This window comes from Diadema antillarum, unplaced genomic scaffold, assembly GCF_040938485.1.
Source record: "Diadema antillarum isolate AM-2024a unplaced genomic scaffold, OU_Dant_1.0 seq00001319_RagTag, whole genome shotgun sequence".
Taxonomy (NCBI): Eukaryota; Metazoa; Echinodermata; class Echinoidea; order Diadematoida; family Diadematidae; genus Diadema; species Diadema antillarum.
In genome coordinates this window covers 525,857-543,719 of record NW_027272091.1, presented here as the reverse complement: position 1 = coordinate 543,719, position 17,863 = coordinate 525,857, and the positions used below count along the sequence as shown (strand labels likewise).

At 38.6% G+C, this 17,863-nt stretch overlaps 1 protein-coding gene across 1 annotated transcript; it reads right to left on the bottom strand.

The window, feature by feature from the left end:
• Positions 1-388: 388 nt before the first annotated feature.
• On the bottom strand, positions 389-13,558 carry LOC139708212 (ultra-long-chain fatty acid omega-hydroxylase-like). The gene is made up of 7 exons (XM_071620185.1): positions 13,241-13,558; positions 11,791-11,931; positions 5,277-5,470; positions 3,855-3,999; positions 2,458-2,550; positions 1,584-1,735; positions 389-827 (listed from the first exon to the last, which is right to left on the bottom strand). The coding sequence occupies exons 1-7, from the start codon at positions 13,556-13,558 to the stop codon at positions 389-391; spliced, it is 1,482 nt and encodes a 493-aa protein (XP_071476286.1).
• Positions 13,559-17,863: the final 4,305 nt, after the last annotated feature.

Below are 17,863 nucleotides of genomic sequence, written 5' to 3'. Positions count from 1 at the left end.
CAGCTACACGGATAAGGCCGGAAGAGCGCGGAGTTTACACGGACAAACACAGCATCTACCCGGATCAACACGGCAGCTACACGGTAGCCACACGGACCATTATTCTGACATTGTCATGTCAAGTATTCCAAGGCGGACAAGGCATGTTAAATGAAAACAATAATCCATTACTTTCAAATGTGATATTCCTACGCATCAGAAGAAGGGGAGAGTTTTAAGACTAACACAATCACCTTTTTCTAGAACGGACTGGTGATTTAAATTTTAATCGGAATTACTGATTTAACCGTAAATCGTTTGTCTATATTGAAATTAAAATCATCTTGACGTTAAGTTTTGCTTTTATTCTTAAATTCTCTGCTCTGACGCAATGTGATACGAGCACGGTCTAGCGGTGACTAAACTTGAGAAGGATTTCGTTGTCTGGCTTGGTTACAATCTGAAAGACGGGGCGGGCTCCCTTCACTACGCTGACGCTAAACCTGCGAAAAATCCGTGCCGCCGCGCTCCGCATTTCGTCCATGGCGAATTGCTGCCCGATGCAGTTGCGAGCTCCGGCCGAGAAGGGGAGGAAGGCGAAAGGGTCTCGCTTGTCGACGTTTGCCCTCTCGAAGCGTTCAGGTTTGAAATCCCTGTGGTCGTCCCCCCAGACATCCGGGTTGTGATGGAGCTGGTAGTTGTTCACCTGCACGTCGGTTCCCGCGGGAATAGTGAGTCCATTGATTTTTAGCGGTTCCTTCAGCACACGACCTGGTGGGACGTTTAAGAATAGGCGCATCGATTCCCTGAGACATTGCGTGGTGTAGGTCAGTTTTTTTAGATCTTCGCTGAAAATAAAAACAAAACACGATCCCCATCAATGACGGTATCTTACCAGTTATCTAATCATATCTATACAATGTCATGGCGATCTGCAAAGATCATTCATAATTATTACTTGAATTCCGAAAGCGTCAATTCATTGCTATTATTGTATTTTGGGGAGCAGTTGGACAGGTCGTGTGGGACAAAACCCCGTCCGTTTCACGTATAACATTATTTCATAATTAATCATGTATGTGTTGATGATATGGAATCTTTGTGATGATGAACCTCATCATTATGTTTAATAGCATCTACATGCAATTTCAGTTCAAATTTACTCACTGATATCAACATGTATACATTATCATGCGCATACACATGCACACACACACACACACACACACACACACACATTACAATTATATACATGTGTGTGTGCCTATGTGTGTGTGTGTGAGAGAGAGAGAGAGAGAGAGTATGCGTGCTTATTCACATTTTTATAGTTGGTAATTCTGCTGTACTATTTTTATTTCATTGAATTTTGTTTAAAATGAAATTCGTGTCAGTTATTGCCATGTTATAATCCTTTATTTTCAAGTGTGGAAATGCTATATACTAAAGGGACTATCTTTGTCACAATGTACAGCAATACCAAACTAAAGTGTTGTTTTTTATTGATTTGTTGTGGTTTTTTTTTCAACAAATCTTGATGGACGGGTTTTTTGCCAACTCTGTCACAATCGCGCAACACAATCTGTATGTGAATCCGTCGAACTTACTATCGAACGCTGTCGTCATCTCGTCCTGCGAACAGTGTGTCGACCTCCTCCTGAACTCGGGCCTGTTCTTCGGAATGCTGGGCCATGATGTACAGAAACCACGTGAGGGAGCTTCCAGTGGTGTCCGTGCCGGCGAAAATGAACGTATTTACCTGTAATGTCATCAAAACGAAAGGCAAACCCATGGCTACTTATTTCAAGACGAACCTTTTTCAATATTTTAGAATATAGGCCCTACATTGTATAATCAAGAACCAACTCATAATCGTGATTTTTTTAATATCTATCGTCTATCATCATTATTCCCGACTTTCCCAGTTTCCCACACTCTTTGTAGTTGTAAGCTTTCACCCCCTCCCCCCTTATTTTCCCCCTTTCTCTCAGAGGTATTATACAAGCATAGTCTTTTGAGTGGGTACCTCCACTGTTTTTCGCAGAGAGTAAAAAATATAGAGTGTATGTTCTTTTTTTTTAATGTACTGATCATGTAGACATGAACATGTTGTTATCCCTGTCTGACTATGTATATTCTAAACGACTCGCATGTCAAATCTATCATATTGTTTCTTGTACATTCTGTAGAAAAAAAAAGTGAAAAATAAAATAACGATTGAATTTGGATTGATTCGTAGCGCTGGAATGGTAACTAGTATAAAGAATCATATTTCTTCATCTGTATATTGTTGCCGTAAATATTTCCACCAAAAAAGCATTTATCCTATTCCTAACAAAAACTGATCCGATATCAGACCCTCCTTCAGGCTTTTTGGGTTTGCAAGCTTGACTTTCACCTTTGAATAAAGATTTAATCTAAACATCTGGTGATTTGAAGCCAACGAAGAAACAAATAACATAAAAAGGAGCTGAAAAGTACCTCATCACGTATTTCCTTCTCACTCAGTCCATTGCCATTCGAATCTCTTGCTAGCAGCAATGTATCCAGAAAATCCATCGCTCTCTTCTCAGGCTTCAGAAAAAGACAGAAATAAAAAAAAACAATGTAATAACTAACTTGTATGGCTAACATTGTATTCGCTTCTACGGCAAACTGAAATGGTTATACATTTTATACATTCAAGAAGAGAAGCCATCGGTAGAGCCTATGCGTTTTTATGTTTGGATCCATGGGATCAGCACCAAACGCGCCAAAGTGCGCCTGTAAGACGACTGTAAGGATTTTCTTCTATGTATTTTTGGTAAAATTCTTAAAATTATAAAAAAGAAAGGTTCATGACTTATACAGCCCACATATCCTAAAGCTCACGAGCTCCACGCTTACGGCAACAACAACAACAACAACAACAACAACATCATCAACAACAACATCGTCATTAAAATGACCCACGAACTCGTCAATTATAGGCAAAGAAGCACGAGCTCGAGACTTGGCAAGAAAAGCCCACGACACCGACACTGCGTATATTAAGATCTATTTATATACCTCATATAGATTCCTCTCATCAGATTGGTTAAAAGTGGAGTCATGAAAATAGCTGTGCCCCATTCTTGATCAAAATGACGTCATGATTTACTGTGCCCGGGGCATTGAATCAACTGTGCCCTGTAAATAGGTTTGGAGACACATAGATCGCTCATTCATTATGTACGCACCAACGATACGACCGCCGCGCCGCGCTGTCGATCAGCGTTGATTACGAGTGCTGCTTTTAGTCATTGTTTAATTCAGGTAACCTTTTAACCAATCAGATAAGAAGAATCTATATTTTCGTTATATAAAACAAATAATGACAGCTTGATATTCGGGGCACAGTTAAAATTATGTAGGCCCTCGGTGATGTGAAAACCATAACTATGCCCTCAGCTTCGCTTCGGGCATAGTTATGGTTTTGACATCACCTTGGGCCCATAATTTTAACTGTGCCCCTCATAGTAGTCATTATTTGTATAATAATGTCCGTCTCGCGGGCATTTTTCGCCTAGTGTCGTGCTCGTGGGTCTGCCTGTACTAGTGTCGAGCTGGGCCTGATTTGCGTAGAGTCTAGCTCGTGGCCCTGTAAAGCTCGTGGGCCTATTTCATTCGATGTCAAGCTTACTGGCGTCGTTCACTTTAGTTCTAGGACTGTATGATGTGTGGCCTGTATGACTCATAGGCGGTTTAACTCGTGGGATATGCGCCCGAGGAGGGAGGGGCGGGTGTTAATATTGACCCTGATATAGTCCCCCACCTGCATTGGCTGTGCAAAAGTTTACCAACAAGACTAGTGATGAGTGGCATTGATCGAATTAATACATCATAATCTCTCAGGTTACCTCTTTCTCCAAGGCATATCTTTGTCGCCGCTCTGCGACAATCTTATCGTGTATGCCATGCATGTAAGAACAACCCTCTTTCCACTCTCTGTTCTTGGAGGACAGCCAGAAGAAAAAGCCGTAGAACATCAAAGGATGGTACACTCTGCGAGAAAACATTTTTATGGTGATGATATATAGGAAAAATGGGGGAATCCTGAGCATTAATTGCACGATTGATCCTTTTTTTTTTTGGTCTTTTTTAAAGTGAAGTTTCCTTGCATCTCTCCGCGGATTACTGGGCTATCATGATAATTATGATCTACAGCTTGTGGCAGTAGGAGAAGCAATGTAGGCCTACACGAGTCCATCGCATCGGTACGGTTCGGTTGATCTGCATTACTAGTAGCATGAGTAATACAAAAATGTTTTTATGTTTATGTAACTTTAAAAATCAAGGTGGCTTGACATACGACTACAAAAATGTCAGAAATGTTATGTTATTAGCAGAAATAGATATCACTGATGTGCGCCATATTTTGCAGTTTGTAGGAAGTACTAACTTAAAGCATATGCGTGCTTTCGTTCAGTATGTCCAGAGGACAAGAAGATTCACTCTAACACAAAATTTTGTTAGATATTAAGTACTAGTATATGTTTGATTTAATCATTCTGCACATTGCACACAACCCAGATGTTTGCTTTATATCTTAGCGTTGTTTTGTTTTTTGATTAATGTAAATTTGTGATAGAATTCGAGTTGAATACTCCCGACTAGGAATAATCACGAGCATCGGTCGAGCCCCTCTCGTGTATTGGAGTGGCCTAGGCAGGCGGACAGCCAATCACGGCCCCTCCTTGCTGAGAAGTCTGCTCAAGGTACCGAGCCGGGCTGGCCAGAAAATACGATCGTCGATTGGGCAGCTCGAACCGAGGCCAGTGAGGGAGATTTCATTTTGATACAACGTATTATCTTGAATTATTTATCAATAAAATGAAAATAATATAGGGTAAAATTTGAAAAATTTAAAGTGATTTTATGAATATTGATTTGGTGTAAATATTCCTTGAGGAATGATAAACGCCAAATAAATTCAAATAACAACAACAACAACATGCCCTTGTGAACGTCTTAACATGAATTTTCCAAGATTCCGATATCAATTTGACAGAAAATAAATGATTACTGCTTGGAGCAGGAGAACATTTATGTAAGGAGCAATTCGTCCGGATGTATTCATGCTTTGTGCAATATTGAAAGGAAGTCATACTGTAAAACTTGAACACAGTCTACAAAAGAATCTTCAGCGAATGAAGGACCCAGACTTCATCAGAAGAAAAAGGGGTAGTAGTAGTAGTAGTAGTACAGGTGGTGGTGATGGTAGTAGTTGGTAGAAGTGCAGAAGAAGAAGAAAAAGAGGAATAAGAAGAAAGAAAAATCACCTGTAGGCGCAGATATTCGTCAGCTTCTCCAAGACCTCCACTTCACGTGACTCCTTTTCCTGGCAATTTGATTGGTGGGAAAATGCGCAGCGGAGTATGACGTCAAGTGAAAGTAGTGACATGGTTTCATGTGTTTTGACCGGTTCCCCTCGGTCAGCAGCAACGTGAAGCTTGTCAATCAGGACATCCAAAGCCTCAATTAAAGAAACAATTCAGGCAAAGATAGTTGTGAACGAGGACCCTCTTAGATTTTCTTTAAGAAATTGACAAACAAAAAAATAACTTACAAAAATGCGTAAAGACAAACAAGTAAACCAATAAAAAAAAATACCAGAGAGATACATTGTCAGAATTCTAAGGAGCATGCTAACGTAAAAGTGTGTTAATTCTAAAGTGTTTGAAAGAATGAAAAAGGTAAAGTTCCACAGAGGAACCAGATGTAGAGCAATTTGCTTAGTCTTACTGGTATACACCTCACAAGGGGTTGATGAATGCTTGTTTCTGATGGTTTAAAGATAATAAAAAGTTTTGGTACCTCAAAAGTTCCCCTGAATTTCCGTGTTTCATGTTAAAGTACCTCTCATATTATAACTAACACTGTGAGACTTACTCGCCCCAAAGTGCTCTTATTTCTTAGTAATCATGCAACTAACTGCGACCAGCAGCCCCATACGCATAGCGTAATGGGGCTTCACATTGTAGCATTCAGGATTATGACAGATTTAGTATGGCGGGTAAATATCAACTTAAAATCCTAAAAATTCTTCAATTTGAAGACTTACCAATTAAGTTGAAATATTGAAAACAGGCTTCGGGCAACGTTTGGTTCTGCCAATAGTCCCTTTCTGTTCGAATTGATGACTGAATGTGACTCGGTCGAGAGGACCTTGGGAGAGCTACATACACTGATTACTACGGCCAGCGCATGCGCACACATCACATGCGAACAAATTTCAAATCCATGAACGAATAAGATATTTGTGTGCGCATGCCCTGGCCGTCAATTTAGTGTAGCTCTCCCAAGGTCCTCTCGATCGAGTCACATTCAGTCATCAATTCGAACAGAAAGGGACTAGCGACTATTGGCAAAACCAAACGTTGCCCAAAGCCTGTTATCAATACTTCAACTTAACTGGTAAGTCTTCAAATTGAAGAAATTTTTGGATTTTAAGTTGATATTTACCCGCAATACTAAATCTGTCATGATTCTAAATGCTACAATGCGAAGCCCCATTTAGCTATGCGTATAGGGCTGCTGGTGTTAGCTATGCGTATGGGGCCGCTGCACGCTGCTGGTCGCAGTTATCATGCAATAATGGTTTCGTACAATACGTGTACTACCTCGCTGCCGTACGGCGGCGGCTCTGGTACGAAACCATTATTGCATGATTACTAAGACATGAGAGCACTTTGGGGCGAGTAAGTCCCACAGTGTTAGTTATATGAAAGGTACTTTAACCTGAAACACAAACTAAGACAAGGAAATTCAGGGAAACTTTTGAGGTACCAAAACTTTGTATTATCTTTAAGTTGCCGGCCTAAATTTAACAATGGGGAGTTTTCGCTACAACACGGGAAGACCGAGAATACGCGGAAGCAATCACCTGTGACAGTCCCCGCACTATAAAGGACTCCAGTCCCCATATCTAAAGCGGGGTTCCCACTATCACGATTGGCGCCACGATTGAAATCGTGGTCTTAATCGTGCAGCAAGCGTGATGGTCTTATCAGATTGTATCAGATCTTAAGGTCAATCGTGGCAATCGCGTTAATCGTAGGAAAATTTTGGACGGTTCAAAAATTTTCTACGATTAACACGATTAGTTTTTGATCGTGATCATCACATCAGATCGTCTAGGATCGTATCAAAACGCAGCAAATCTCTTCTAATCGTGCTTCTTAGTCGTGTTGATCGGGATCGACTTTTTCTCTTCACTTCCGCTTATTATTATTATTATTTTTTGCCCATTTGCCCTTATTTTACTCATAAATTGATTTATTTTGTATTCTGATAGGTGGTAGCCTGCATCTTTAGATCACTATTTCCAAACAGTAAGTTGTATGACGGTGTGGGGTTTAATTGTCGTAATTTCTAAGGTACATTATCAAAATCACTTTTTTTTATGATTTCATAAAATGAAAGTTGTATTACAGATATTTAGATGTTTTCATACATAACATGTTAATAATGTTTTCATTAATGAGTTGCTATTGCCATTATACAGACACACAAACCAGGATATGGGATAACTTTTGTAACGAAAACAAAAAATGAGCAAAAATAAAATGGCAATTGTATGTCTGCACGTATTGACTAACGTCAGTACAAAGATGAGAATAATTTAATGAATCGTGCTTGAATGGGTACATATCAAAGGCACATGGTTAATTCTTAAAAGTATATTACAGGTTGTTGTTGTTGTTTGTTTGGTTTTTTTTTTTGGGGGGGTGCAGTATCCTGCTGTTTGTGTATTGTACATAGTAATTAAGAGTTATTGTTTCATCAGCCATCGTTTGACCCCTTTACATCTATTTTGACACTTTTCAATGTCTTTTTTTTTGTATGTTTGGTAGAGCATAATTTTAGAGGAAAATGGTTATTTTCAACTCTCATTATTACTGCAAATATAAAAGTGACCATTGTCGTGGATGTGAGATCCCTCGTATGATTATGACAATGAAGATCACTCTTCTGATTTTTCACAGTTAGTTATTCAATAAGTGTAGCAATATACCCCTGCGAAATGATTTTGCGTAAAACCTCCTTTTTCGTTAAAAAGTGACATCATTTTGATTAGGGAGTCACTTTTCTGTTATGTGTGTGTATCAGTTATGTTAAACATTGTTAAGTAAAACACTAAATCAAGCCGAATAAACCAAATTTTTAATAACCCATGAGATAACGACATTTTGAAATAAAAAGGCATATGATACATACACTTTGCGAATATGAAATCGAACACATAAGCAATACTATCCAGTCGGCCAACTTTCTTATATCGAGCGTATATAACACATAATACGTAATAATAATATGTTACATAACATTCAAAATGATCCCATCCTCTTTCTTAGCTTCCATTTCATCATATAATTATTTTCTTCATGTATCGGAGAGAAAGGTCATTTTGTCTTGCTGTGTTTTTTTTTTTTTTTTTTTGCCTGGGGAAGACGGGCAATCATCTGATCTTATGTATTTGGGTTCGTTATTTCATTTTTTTTTTGTGAGGGTGGAGGGTGAGCATGTCGATTTAATAATTTATTAATTTCTTTACGTTTAACATTAGACGAGAGAATATCTGAGGTTTTGGCTGGCCTGGGTGCTGCTTTCTCTCTGATAACATCAGGGCCGGCGCAGCCGTGGGGGCCGTGGGGGCTCGGGCCCCCACACTTTTTGCGCACCATACAAAGGAATACAAAATAATGTGTCGTCACTTTGGGCCCCCACACTTTTTTCAACCCGGAAGTATGTAAGTGGCACTAACAAAGAAATAGAGATCTTGAAGTATGGCGGCGGTAAGGTTATGTGTTTTGTCTGAAGACCTTTTTTTTTATAACACCCGGAAATGGGAGGGGAGAGAATGAGGGGGAGAGATGAGCTGAGGACTTTTTTTTTGCTTGTCAGCTGAAGAAACCCGGAAGTGGACGGGGAGAGATGAGCTGAGGACCTTTTTTTTTTTTTTTTTTTTTTGCTTGTTAGCTCATGAAACCCGGAAGTGGGCCCCCACACTTTTGAAAACATTGCGCCGGCCCTGAACATAATCGTCATTAGCAATACTGCAAAGGTAACGTTGTCATCATGGTCAACCTGTCAAGCCTTGCCATCATCAATGGTTGTGGATAAAATCAATAGGCCTAATCACTCTGCATAATTTAAGGGAAACAATGAAATCCATCGTCAGCCGGACTATAATATTCCCATTCGGATCCAATCGCGCCTTAAATGGGGGTCGCTTCTGATCCCGATCGTAAAAGATATCGTATCTTATCTCAGCAGCCCGTATTGGTTCGCGGTATTCGTATTGGAACGTATCAGTACGTTGCTGCACGTACCAGATCGGTGATCCTGATCGTAATGGTCATGTTACAATGTAGATCGGTACCAATCGTGAACTCAATCAGGACAATCCTGTCGGATCGTATCTGAACGGCAGACCAGATCGTGACAGATCGTATCGCTTGAAATAGACCAATCGTGACCATATCGCATCCAAGCGTACCAACACGTATTGACTCGCATAACCTCGTATCCAAACGTGAAATTTCAGACGAGTTCAACAAATTTTCCACGATCAGTTACGAATGTCCAATCGTGGCGTTCGCAATGGATCGCACTATAGTGGGAACCCCGCTTTAGCAGTTTCACTTTCCTGTGAGGACGGAGCTGTGGGGACAAGAATCTGATCACTGATTGGCTGACTGGCTGGCTGGCTCACTCCAGCCCAGCATCGGGACCGAACACTATATTTTCGAATACCGTACTCGTTTTCCACGGGACGGGGCGTTTCTCGGATTTGATCATGCGCAGAGGCAAATTCTGCACACGGCACGCTCAAATACCGGCTAGGTCGTGCTTGCAAAAACTCCCTATATTGGCCCCCGCGCGCGCAGCACAGCTTCATAACATGCAAGCATCCAAGCGGTCCGCTTCATAGCATCCTAAAGTACCCGGATGCGGACCCGGACGTAACACTAACTCTTAACGCGCTGCGCTTGGCCGTATCTAGCGCGCGCGTCCACCTAATCAGCGCAGCGGAAGGTACGTGCACAATCGCTGTACCCTACCCTACTAGGTGTCAGTACTAGCACATAATTAAGATCGTCGCCGTAACAACGCTTATAGCGTGCACATGTGTGATATCATGGAATCTATAGTGGCAATGCAAACGAAAAAAACAAACAAACATAGGCGTACGTGACCTTTTAAAACTATAACTTCGGTGAATCTAATCTGCAAACGTCAGTACATGTACTGTGGAAGGGGGCGGGTGCACAGAGATGTTGAACTTAACAACTCAATATTTTCTTGGCTCAAAGTCACATAATATATGTTCGCCATTCCATGTTTACGGAAGAGGAAATTTGATTTTGAACTTAGAACATTATGCAACTCCTACGCATGTATGTTTTCACGTAAAATAAGGAATAACTACACTGCAAAAAGTCCGGTGTTAAATAGTGAACACCGAGCTGGTGTTAAATTTTCGGTGCTCATTTATGGTGTTAAATTAACACCTCCGGGTGTCATTTCCAAATTTTAAACTGTTTTTTGAAGAGTTTCTTAGTAACTGCACTTTTTGTTGATTTTTAATTCAAACAAGACGATCAAGAATTTTACATTAAAATACTAGATTTTTGAAAAAATATGAAAATAAATTTACACCAAAGTAACACCAGCTGGTGTGGTCTCTTATTGAAGCTGGACGGGTGTTAAACCATTGATATTAACACCAACAAATATCAAATCAACACCATGTGGTGTCATTTTTTAATTAACACCAGTACAGTGTCAAAATAACACCAGGTACAGTGTCAAATTAACACCACAAAGTGTCAGGTGAACACTTTTCAACACCATCACAGTGCATTTTTAACACCTGTGGGTGTGGTCCTTTATTGAAGTTTGATCGGTGTTAGATTTAACACCCGTGGTGTTAAATCTAACACCGATGTTTTTACAGTGTAACAACTGTAACAAGATAACTTTCAAGTCATTATTCAATTCAATTCAATTCAATTCAATCATCATCTTCAATGAAGCATTTGGAATAGAGTATATCTATGCTCTGGAATATTACCTAGAGCCTTTAGAATTTCAAGAGAAGAAATGGCAGTCTTTACAATGCTAAGTATTTTTTTTTTGCGAATTGTACTTCAATTAATAGTCTTTTTCGGCATGAAGTGACATGTTAATTATGGCAATAATAAGAAAAATTGTTGAGCAAACTGCTGAAAGGACAAGTTCACCTTCATAGACATGTGGATTGAGTGAATGCGGCATTAGTAGAACACATCAGCGAAGGCTGGGGGCGAATCGGAAAATCCCTTCACTTACGAATTTTTGAAGTGTCTGCTCAGTCACTGCTGGGTGAAAAGACTACTACAGCTTGTGATGTCACATGATATATACAAAGATATAACGACAGTAAAAAGAAAATTTCACATGTTTTCACTTTTCTCGCATAATAATAGAGCACTTGACTTGCCTATTTTAGAAGGCAGGGGGGAATTATACTCCCCTAATTGTATCGTTAGAGAGTCGAGGGAATGTGTACTTTTTACCGAAAATTAAATTCTCTAAATATTTTTCTCTTGACGTTGTACACAATGACATCATACACTGTAGTAGTCTTCTCATCGAGCAGTGATTGTGCAGAAGTTTCAAAAAATCATAACTTTTGACAGGATTGTCTGATTTCATTTTCTCAAACTTTCACTGATATGTTCTACTGATACTGCTGCATTCTCTCAATCCTTATGTGTATGAAGGTGCACAGTTCCTTTAAATACCCACCTCATTCATAACCACCAGGTATTGTTTCAAGACCTGAAAGTGAAATGATGGCGTGATGAGCGTCCGATGACGCTTCCAAATAGCGCCCTCTATTATAGCCAGTCCCTCGGTCCAGTCCTTGAAAACCTGATATAATTGAGACTAATTCAGAGAAAGAAAAAAAAAACAAAGAGAGAAATATCAATGAAAGTATAATACTATAAACATTATAACAAAAACAACGGTGTTAATGAAAAAAATTATCACAGTAACAATAAAAACTCTACTAGTATCTGTTAGAATCATTCACATAACGGCTTCCTTATTAGAGCCTGTAAATCTCAAGAATAAGTTGATGAACTATGAAACGTAGAAAAACGACTAAAAAATGCAAACAGGGGTTTGTCAGAATAAATTCATAGTCTGGTCTAGTACGTGTGTGTGTGTGCATATACATATAAATAGGGAGAGAAGAGAGGGTGTGTGTTCGGGGGACTTACCAAAATCTTGTGATTGCATCATATCAAATCGTTTAGCATACCAACCGACTGTTACAATTTCGGTTGTCATTTAAATTTAAAAAAAAGACAAAAACCCTCACAACGTGCAGAAAAGTTAAAAAGCCCCTATACGTCTCCTTGGGAGCACAATGTAATGACATTCTGTTACGTTAACGTTATGGAGTCCATGAAAGCTAATCTGTAGTAATTGGGGCTTCAAACGAAGTTGTGAGATCAACTAAAAGATAAATTGTAACTACATTCACTTCATCATTCGTTAAAGTTAATGACCTAATTGCCTCAAACAGACAAAAAAAAAAACAACTTACATTTTCTTAAGCGTAAGTTTGAAGACATGTTATTTAAAGTCAACATCTAATGAATTGTTATACATTTGATTCGTGCGTGTGTGTGTGTGTGTGTGTGTATTGAACACTGTTGAATACTGTAATTACTATATTTTTTCACGCTTAAACCTGACATTAAGATGTCACAACACAAACACATCGACGCAAACGCACACGCATACACACACACACACACACACACACACACACATCCAAACCTCTACTTTAATGACTTACCCTCCCCTTCCCGCACATGCCAAACTTTTTTTGTTTTAAGTAATTAAAGATCCCATATTTCTTCCAGAGTGGTAAAGTTTTCTAGCTCTGACTATTGTAAAAACCCCATGCAAACCCATACAACATAGCAAAAACATCAGAAAAATCTATACCACTCATTGATTTTGATAAGTTTGTTTTATGCTGAGTCACGATGTTAAAACCTACTTTTGTTATTTTCTCAATATGTATATTCTTTGTTGGAATTACCTCATGAGGACAAGAGACAATAGAAGAAAACGAATGCTTCTCTGAGCCCCCATTATCATTTTCGTACTTCAAACAAGATATTGTCATCAGGTAACTATCTTCTTCTTCTGCTCTTGTTATGAGTACTATTGGACAAACCTTTCTTCCGATATTTGTAGAAAGAAGAGGTTTAATGCTGTCGGGATGGTTGAGCATTACTAGCGGTTTCCATCCCATCCAGAACACCAGAAGTCTCCGGTACTTGGTCACTGCTTCTTGCTCCCACTTAAAACCCGGCTCCATAAACCCTGGATCGAAGATGTTGCCATAGAGCCAGTGAGGCTTGGGCCCGGGAAGATGTCGTCGGATATACGCTAGACGACGAAAAGTAGCGACCAGTGACAAGAGAAACTGGACAATCTTGAAACCAAAGAAGGATAAAACAACAGTTCCCAAAATGGTTGTAGTGAGCGACATTATGGCGTCTACAGCGCTTACACGAGTGCTCGTTTTGCTTATTCACTTGCAGCTGTGCGTGCAATATGTGTGTGTACACCGGTATGTGTAATTCTACTCTGTATGCTATTAAACGTTAATGTGCATGTTTATGTGTTTTCCCTTTCTAGCCCGCACCCTCTGAAGATGTTAACCTCTATGTCAAGGCATTGTTCAAGTTCAAAGTGCCTTTTCGTGTTTGGTTTAGCCCAAGCAGGAAGTATCCTTGTTGGCCTGGGAGTGTGGTATTCCGCTTAGAGGTCGTGCCCTGCATTTCGAAAAAAAAAAAATCGCACATCAGCTACAAATATCAGCATGATTATGTTCGCTGTATATTTTTTTGACATGATCGAGTGTCATTCGAATGTTTAATCCCTGTTAAACATAACCAAAACAGCAAACATATCCACCTGTTCAACAAGAATATCTTGTTATATTTGTTATTATGTTTATGCACAAAGAAAAGCAAATTATATTACGATGTACAAATACAGACGTCTTTAGAATGCAGAACAGCATTGCAGACGGACATTTCATTTTTTTTTCATAACTATCAATTGGGATGTCATTGTATTAATTAGCTTTGACAGTTTTTATTAGCTTTAATTTGTCCGTAATTGACTGAAGAAAAAAAAAATCTTATTTCATCCCTCAAGTAATGTGCAAAATTCTGTCACAACAGCAACAGCGAAATATTAACAGATTCGATTCGATGTCTCTTATGTTGTCATGAATTTCCACCAGGCCCCGTTAGAAGTGGAAAATGTCGGTAACATGAGTCTAGTTGATGCTTGACATCAACAGTATGCCCATGCAATTAACCATTATTGGCAGAATTCAGTACGAGGTTCAGAGGTTACAAGAATACAATGAAATATAAGAGGAAAATGAAGTCAAAGTGTCTTTATACTTTCTATATATGCAGAGTGTATAATCGCTACAATCTGCTGCGACAGAGAGGTTACATCGGAGGTCGCCTGCAGGAATTTTTCTCAATTTGCAGCCGGTGGGGGGAATCTTTCGAGACAAATTGAAGAGAGGGTGGGGGAGGAGTGTCAGGTATAGTCTTTAAATCCGAGTCTTCTTTTTCATAACAAAGTTTTAAAGGGTTGGTATAGTATTGGTAGAAATGAGAATTGGGCTTTTAACTTTTTTGTGTGATACCAAGAAACCACTTATGAAATAGTATACATACCATACCGTTCTTAGAGGAATTCAAGGTTTATTTGATGAAAATCTGTTTTGGAATGGCTGAGACATCAAAAAACAAAGTAAAACAAATCGATCGTACCTTTTATTAGGATCTCTCTTTTTCGGATATCTCAGTAATTTCAAAACCAATTTTCATCAAATAAACATTGAATTCCTCTTGGAATTATATGTTCTTTTATATTTCATAAACTAGATATATCGCTACGGCGACTGATATGCCTCCGCCATAATGCGTGGTTCTCCTAATAGGTCTATAGTACAATGTCTTGACAATGTGTGATGACAGTTTCACACAATTGGCAAAATATCAAAATGACAGGTTTGACACAAATGTGCTGAATGTTCACTTTCCTAGAACTATAGGTTCAATTGGATGAATGATTAAAATGTCAGAGTGCAGGTATTTGGGGAACTGATGATTTTTACTTGACTTTTGACCCTTTTATAAGTTTACGCATTGAGTAATTTTCAAGGTATTGAGAAAAAGTATAATTTCAGTATCAAATGGGAAAATAGCATTATCTAAACCTGGCCTTTGACCTTTGACCTCACAGTTCCAAAGAGAATCACTGTTAGGTTGAACATGCATAAATATGTAAGTTTCATGATGATACCTTGAGTTACTTTTGAGATATGGAGGAAGAAGTGCAATTCAGCACTTTCACTTGACCTTTGACCTTTTGACCTTTGACCTTTTGGCAAGAAACTTTTCACGGAATATATATTGGGCAATACATGTATACATCAAGTTTAAAAAAAAACTTCAGGCATTGCATAAATATAAGGAAAGTAGTGATATTTTGAGGGCTTGACCTTGACCTTTGACCCCCTGACCTTTGAACCATGACCCCAACTTCCCTAGATAATCACTGCCCATTGGAACAAGCATATATACTAAGTTCCATGAAGATACCTTGAACCATTTGCGAGATATGGAGAAAAACATGAATTTTCAACCTTTTTTTCACAAAATAACCTGTGACCTTTGACCTTTCACCCCGTGACCCTAAAATCCAAACAAAGTATTATCCCCCCAGGATATACCCTCATACCAAGTTTGATGTAAAACCACCACACGGTTCTTGAGATATCGACAAAAACAAAACGGGACGGACGTACGTACGGACGGACGGACGGCCCTAAAACATAATGTCTCCGGCCATTTCGTTGGCGGAGGCATAAAGATTTCTCATTATCTCACCAAAAATGGTAGAAACCTCAAGTTAGGTCTCAACCAAAACTACAAACTATCCCTTTAAGTCCTAAACGCCCTGCCAGCTGAAGAGACGATTCATTCTATGAGATGATTGGAATTTGCGAGGTCAAAGTTCAGGTTGAGGGTTAACAGACTAACAATTTCTATGTGTGTGTGTGTGTGTGTGTGTGTGTGTGTGTGTGTGTGTGTGTGTGTGTGTGTGTGTGTGTTGGTTGTTATGGGATCAAAACATGATACCATCGTCACAGGCAGATATGGGCAGATAACTGGTTTATAACTGACTGGCGTTTTTTTTTTTTCCCATCGCAACCATTGCTTACACCATCATAAACCTTCCCCATCCCCTAAAGAAGGAAGAAAAAAAGTTATTCAGAAACGCTATTGTGGAAATAAATGGACGTATACTTGTACTACGGTAAAATGTTCTGGACTGACAATAAAAAAAGTAGGACAAAGTGACGACAAAATAACTTGGTAGTCTTGCTTGCTTGACACTGTCATCAAAATGTATACATGTATATACATAACCATGTGTGTGTTTGTATTACATACATAATCATATACATACGCAATCACGGAATATATATATACATATATATATATATATATATATATATATATATATAACTTAATCATTCTCACGTTTGAAAAGTGTGGACTATTTGATCAAGAATTCCTATTCACGTGAGTCAACCTTACTGCCCTCCATGTTGACGTTAATCTGATTTGGTCAACAAATGGGTGGCAATACACCGTCAAAAGATAGCCGGATGATGATAAGAGGAATAATCAAATCTTAAACTTGTTTTATTTCAAGAACAATTCTTGTTATCCGTCACAATTACATGCATGGGTACATTAAGTATAATGTTGTAAAAAGCATAATTCCGTCAATCATTCATCATCTATCAGAACTGTACGAAGCCTGTTAAAAAAAATGAAGTTCAAATTCGTTTAGTCAAATTTAATTCCTCATTATCATCTCCATACTAACATATCTGTGCGTATATATCATTATTGCCTTGTTTATTTTGTGGGTACAATTTGGTCATCTTCATGTTCAATTTATCAAAACTTTTCTTGAATATCTCCTTTCTTGAAATTTATAGATTGAGATGTACCACATCTACCTATACCTGAAGCCTGGAAAAATTTTAAACTGCAAAATTGTCAAACACTAAACCTCTTTGTCAACAGAAATACATATCTATCAAAAAATATATATATTGAGACGAACACATCGCTTTAATCAATGAGTTTAATAGTAATATATAAACGCGTACATTTACACATCGCGCGTTTATAACCGGAAGTTCATATCCCAAGAATAAAGGGTTTTAAAAAAAGTTAGAGCGAAACACGCGTTCAGATTTGGAGAGCTATATGCGATAGGGAGAATTGAGTCACACATTGCTACTATGCCGGCACATACAAACGTGTAAAAGTCGGTTCTGCAAGTTGGTATGAAATATATACAAGAAATCACAGAATATAAGTTATCTATAGAGCAACGTCAGGGGCCTGTCTTATAAAGACTTGTGATAGAAATCAATCACAAGTTTTGTGTGTGCTGCAATGCAAGTTGCGATTGATTTGGGGACTTGTGATCGATTTGAAGGCTTTATAAGACGGGGCCCAGGATGTCTACCACATTGACCTCAATATTTCACTAGTGGTGGCTCTTTACATATCTTTCAGATTTTAGCGTTCAACATTATCAATGTATTATGCATCTTTTTTTGGGTGAGGGTGGGTTGCATTTGAAAATAGCTGCTGTTTATAATGATTTATATATATATATATATATATATATATATATATATATATATATATATAAATATATATATATATATATATAT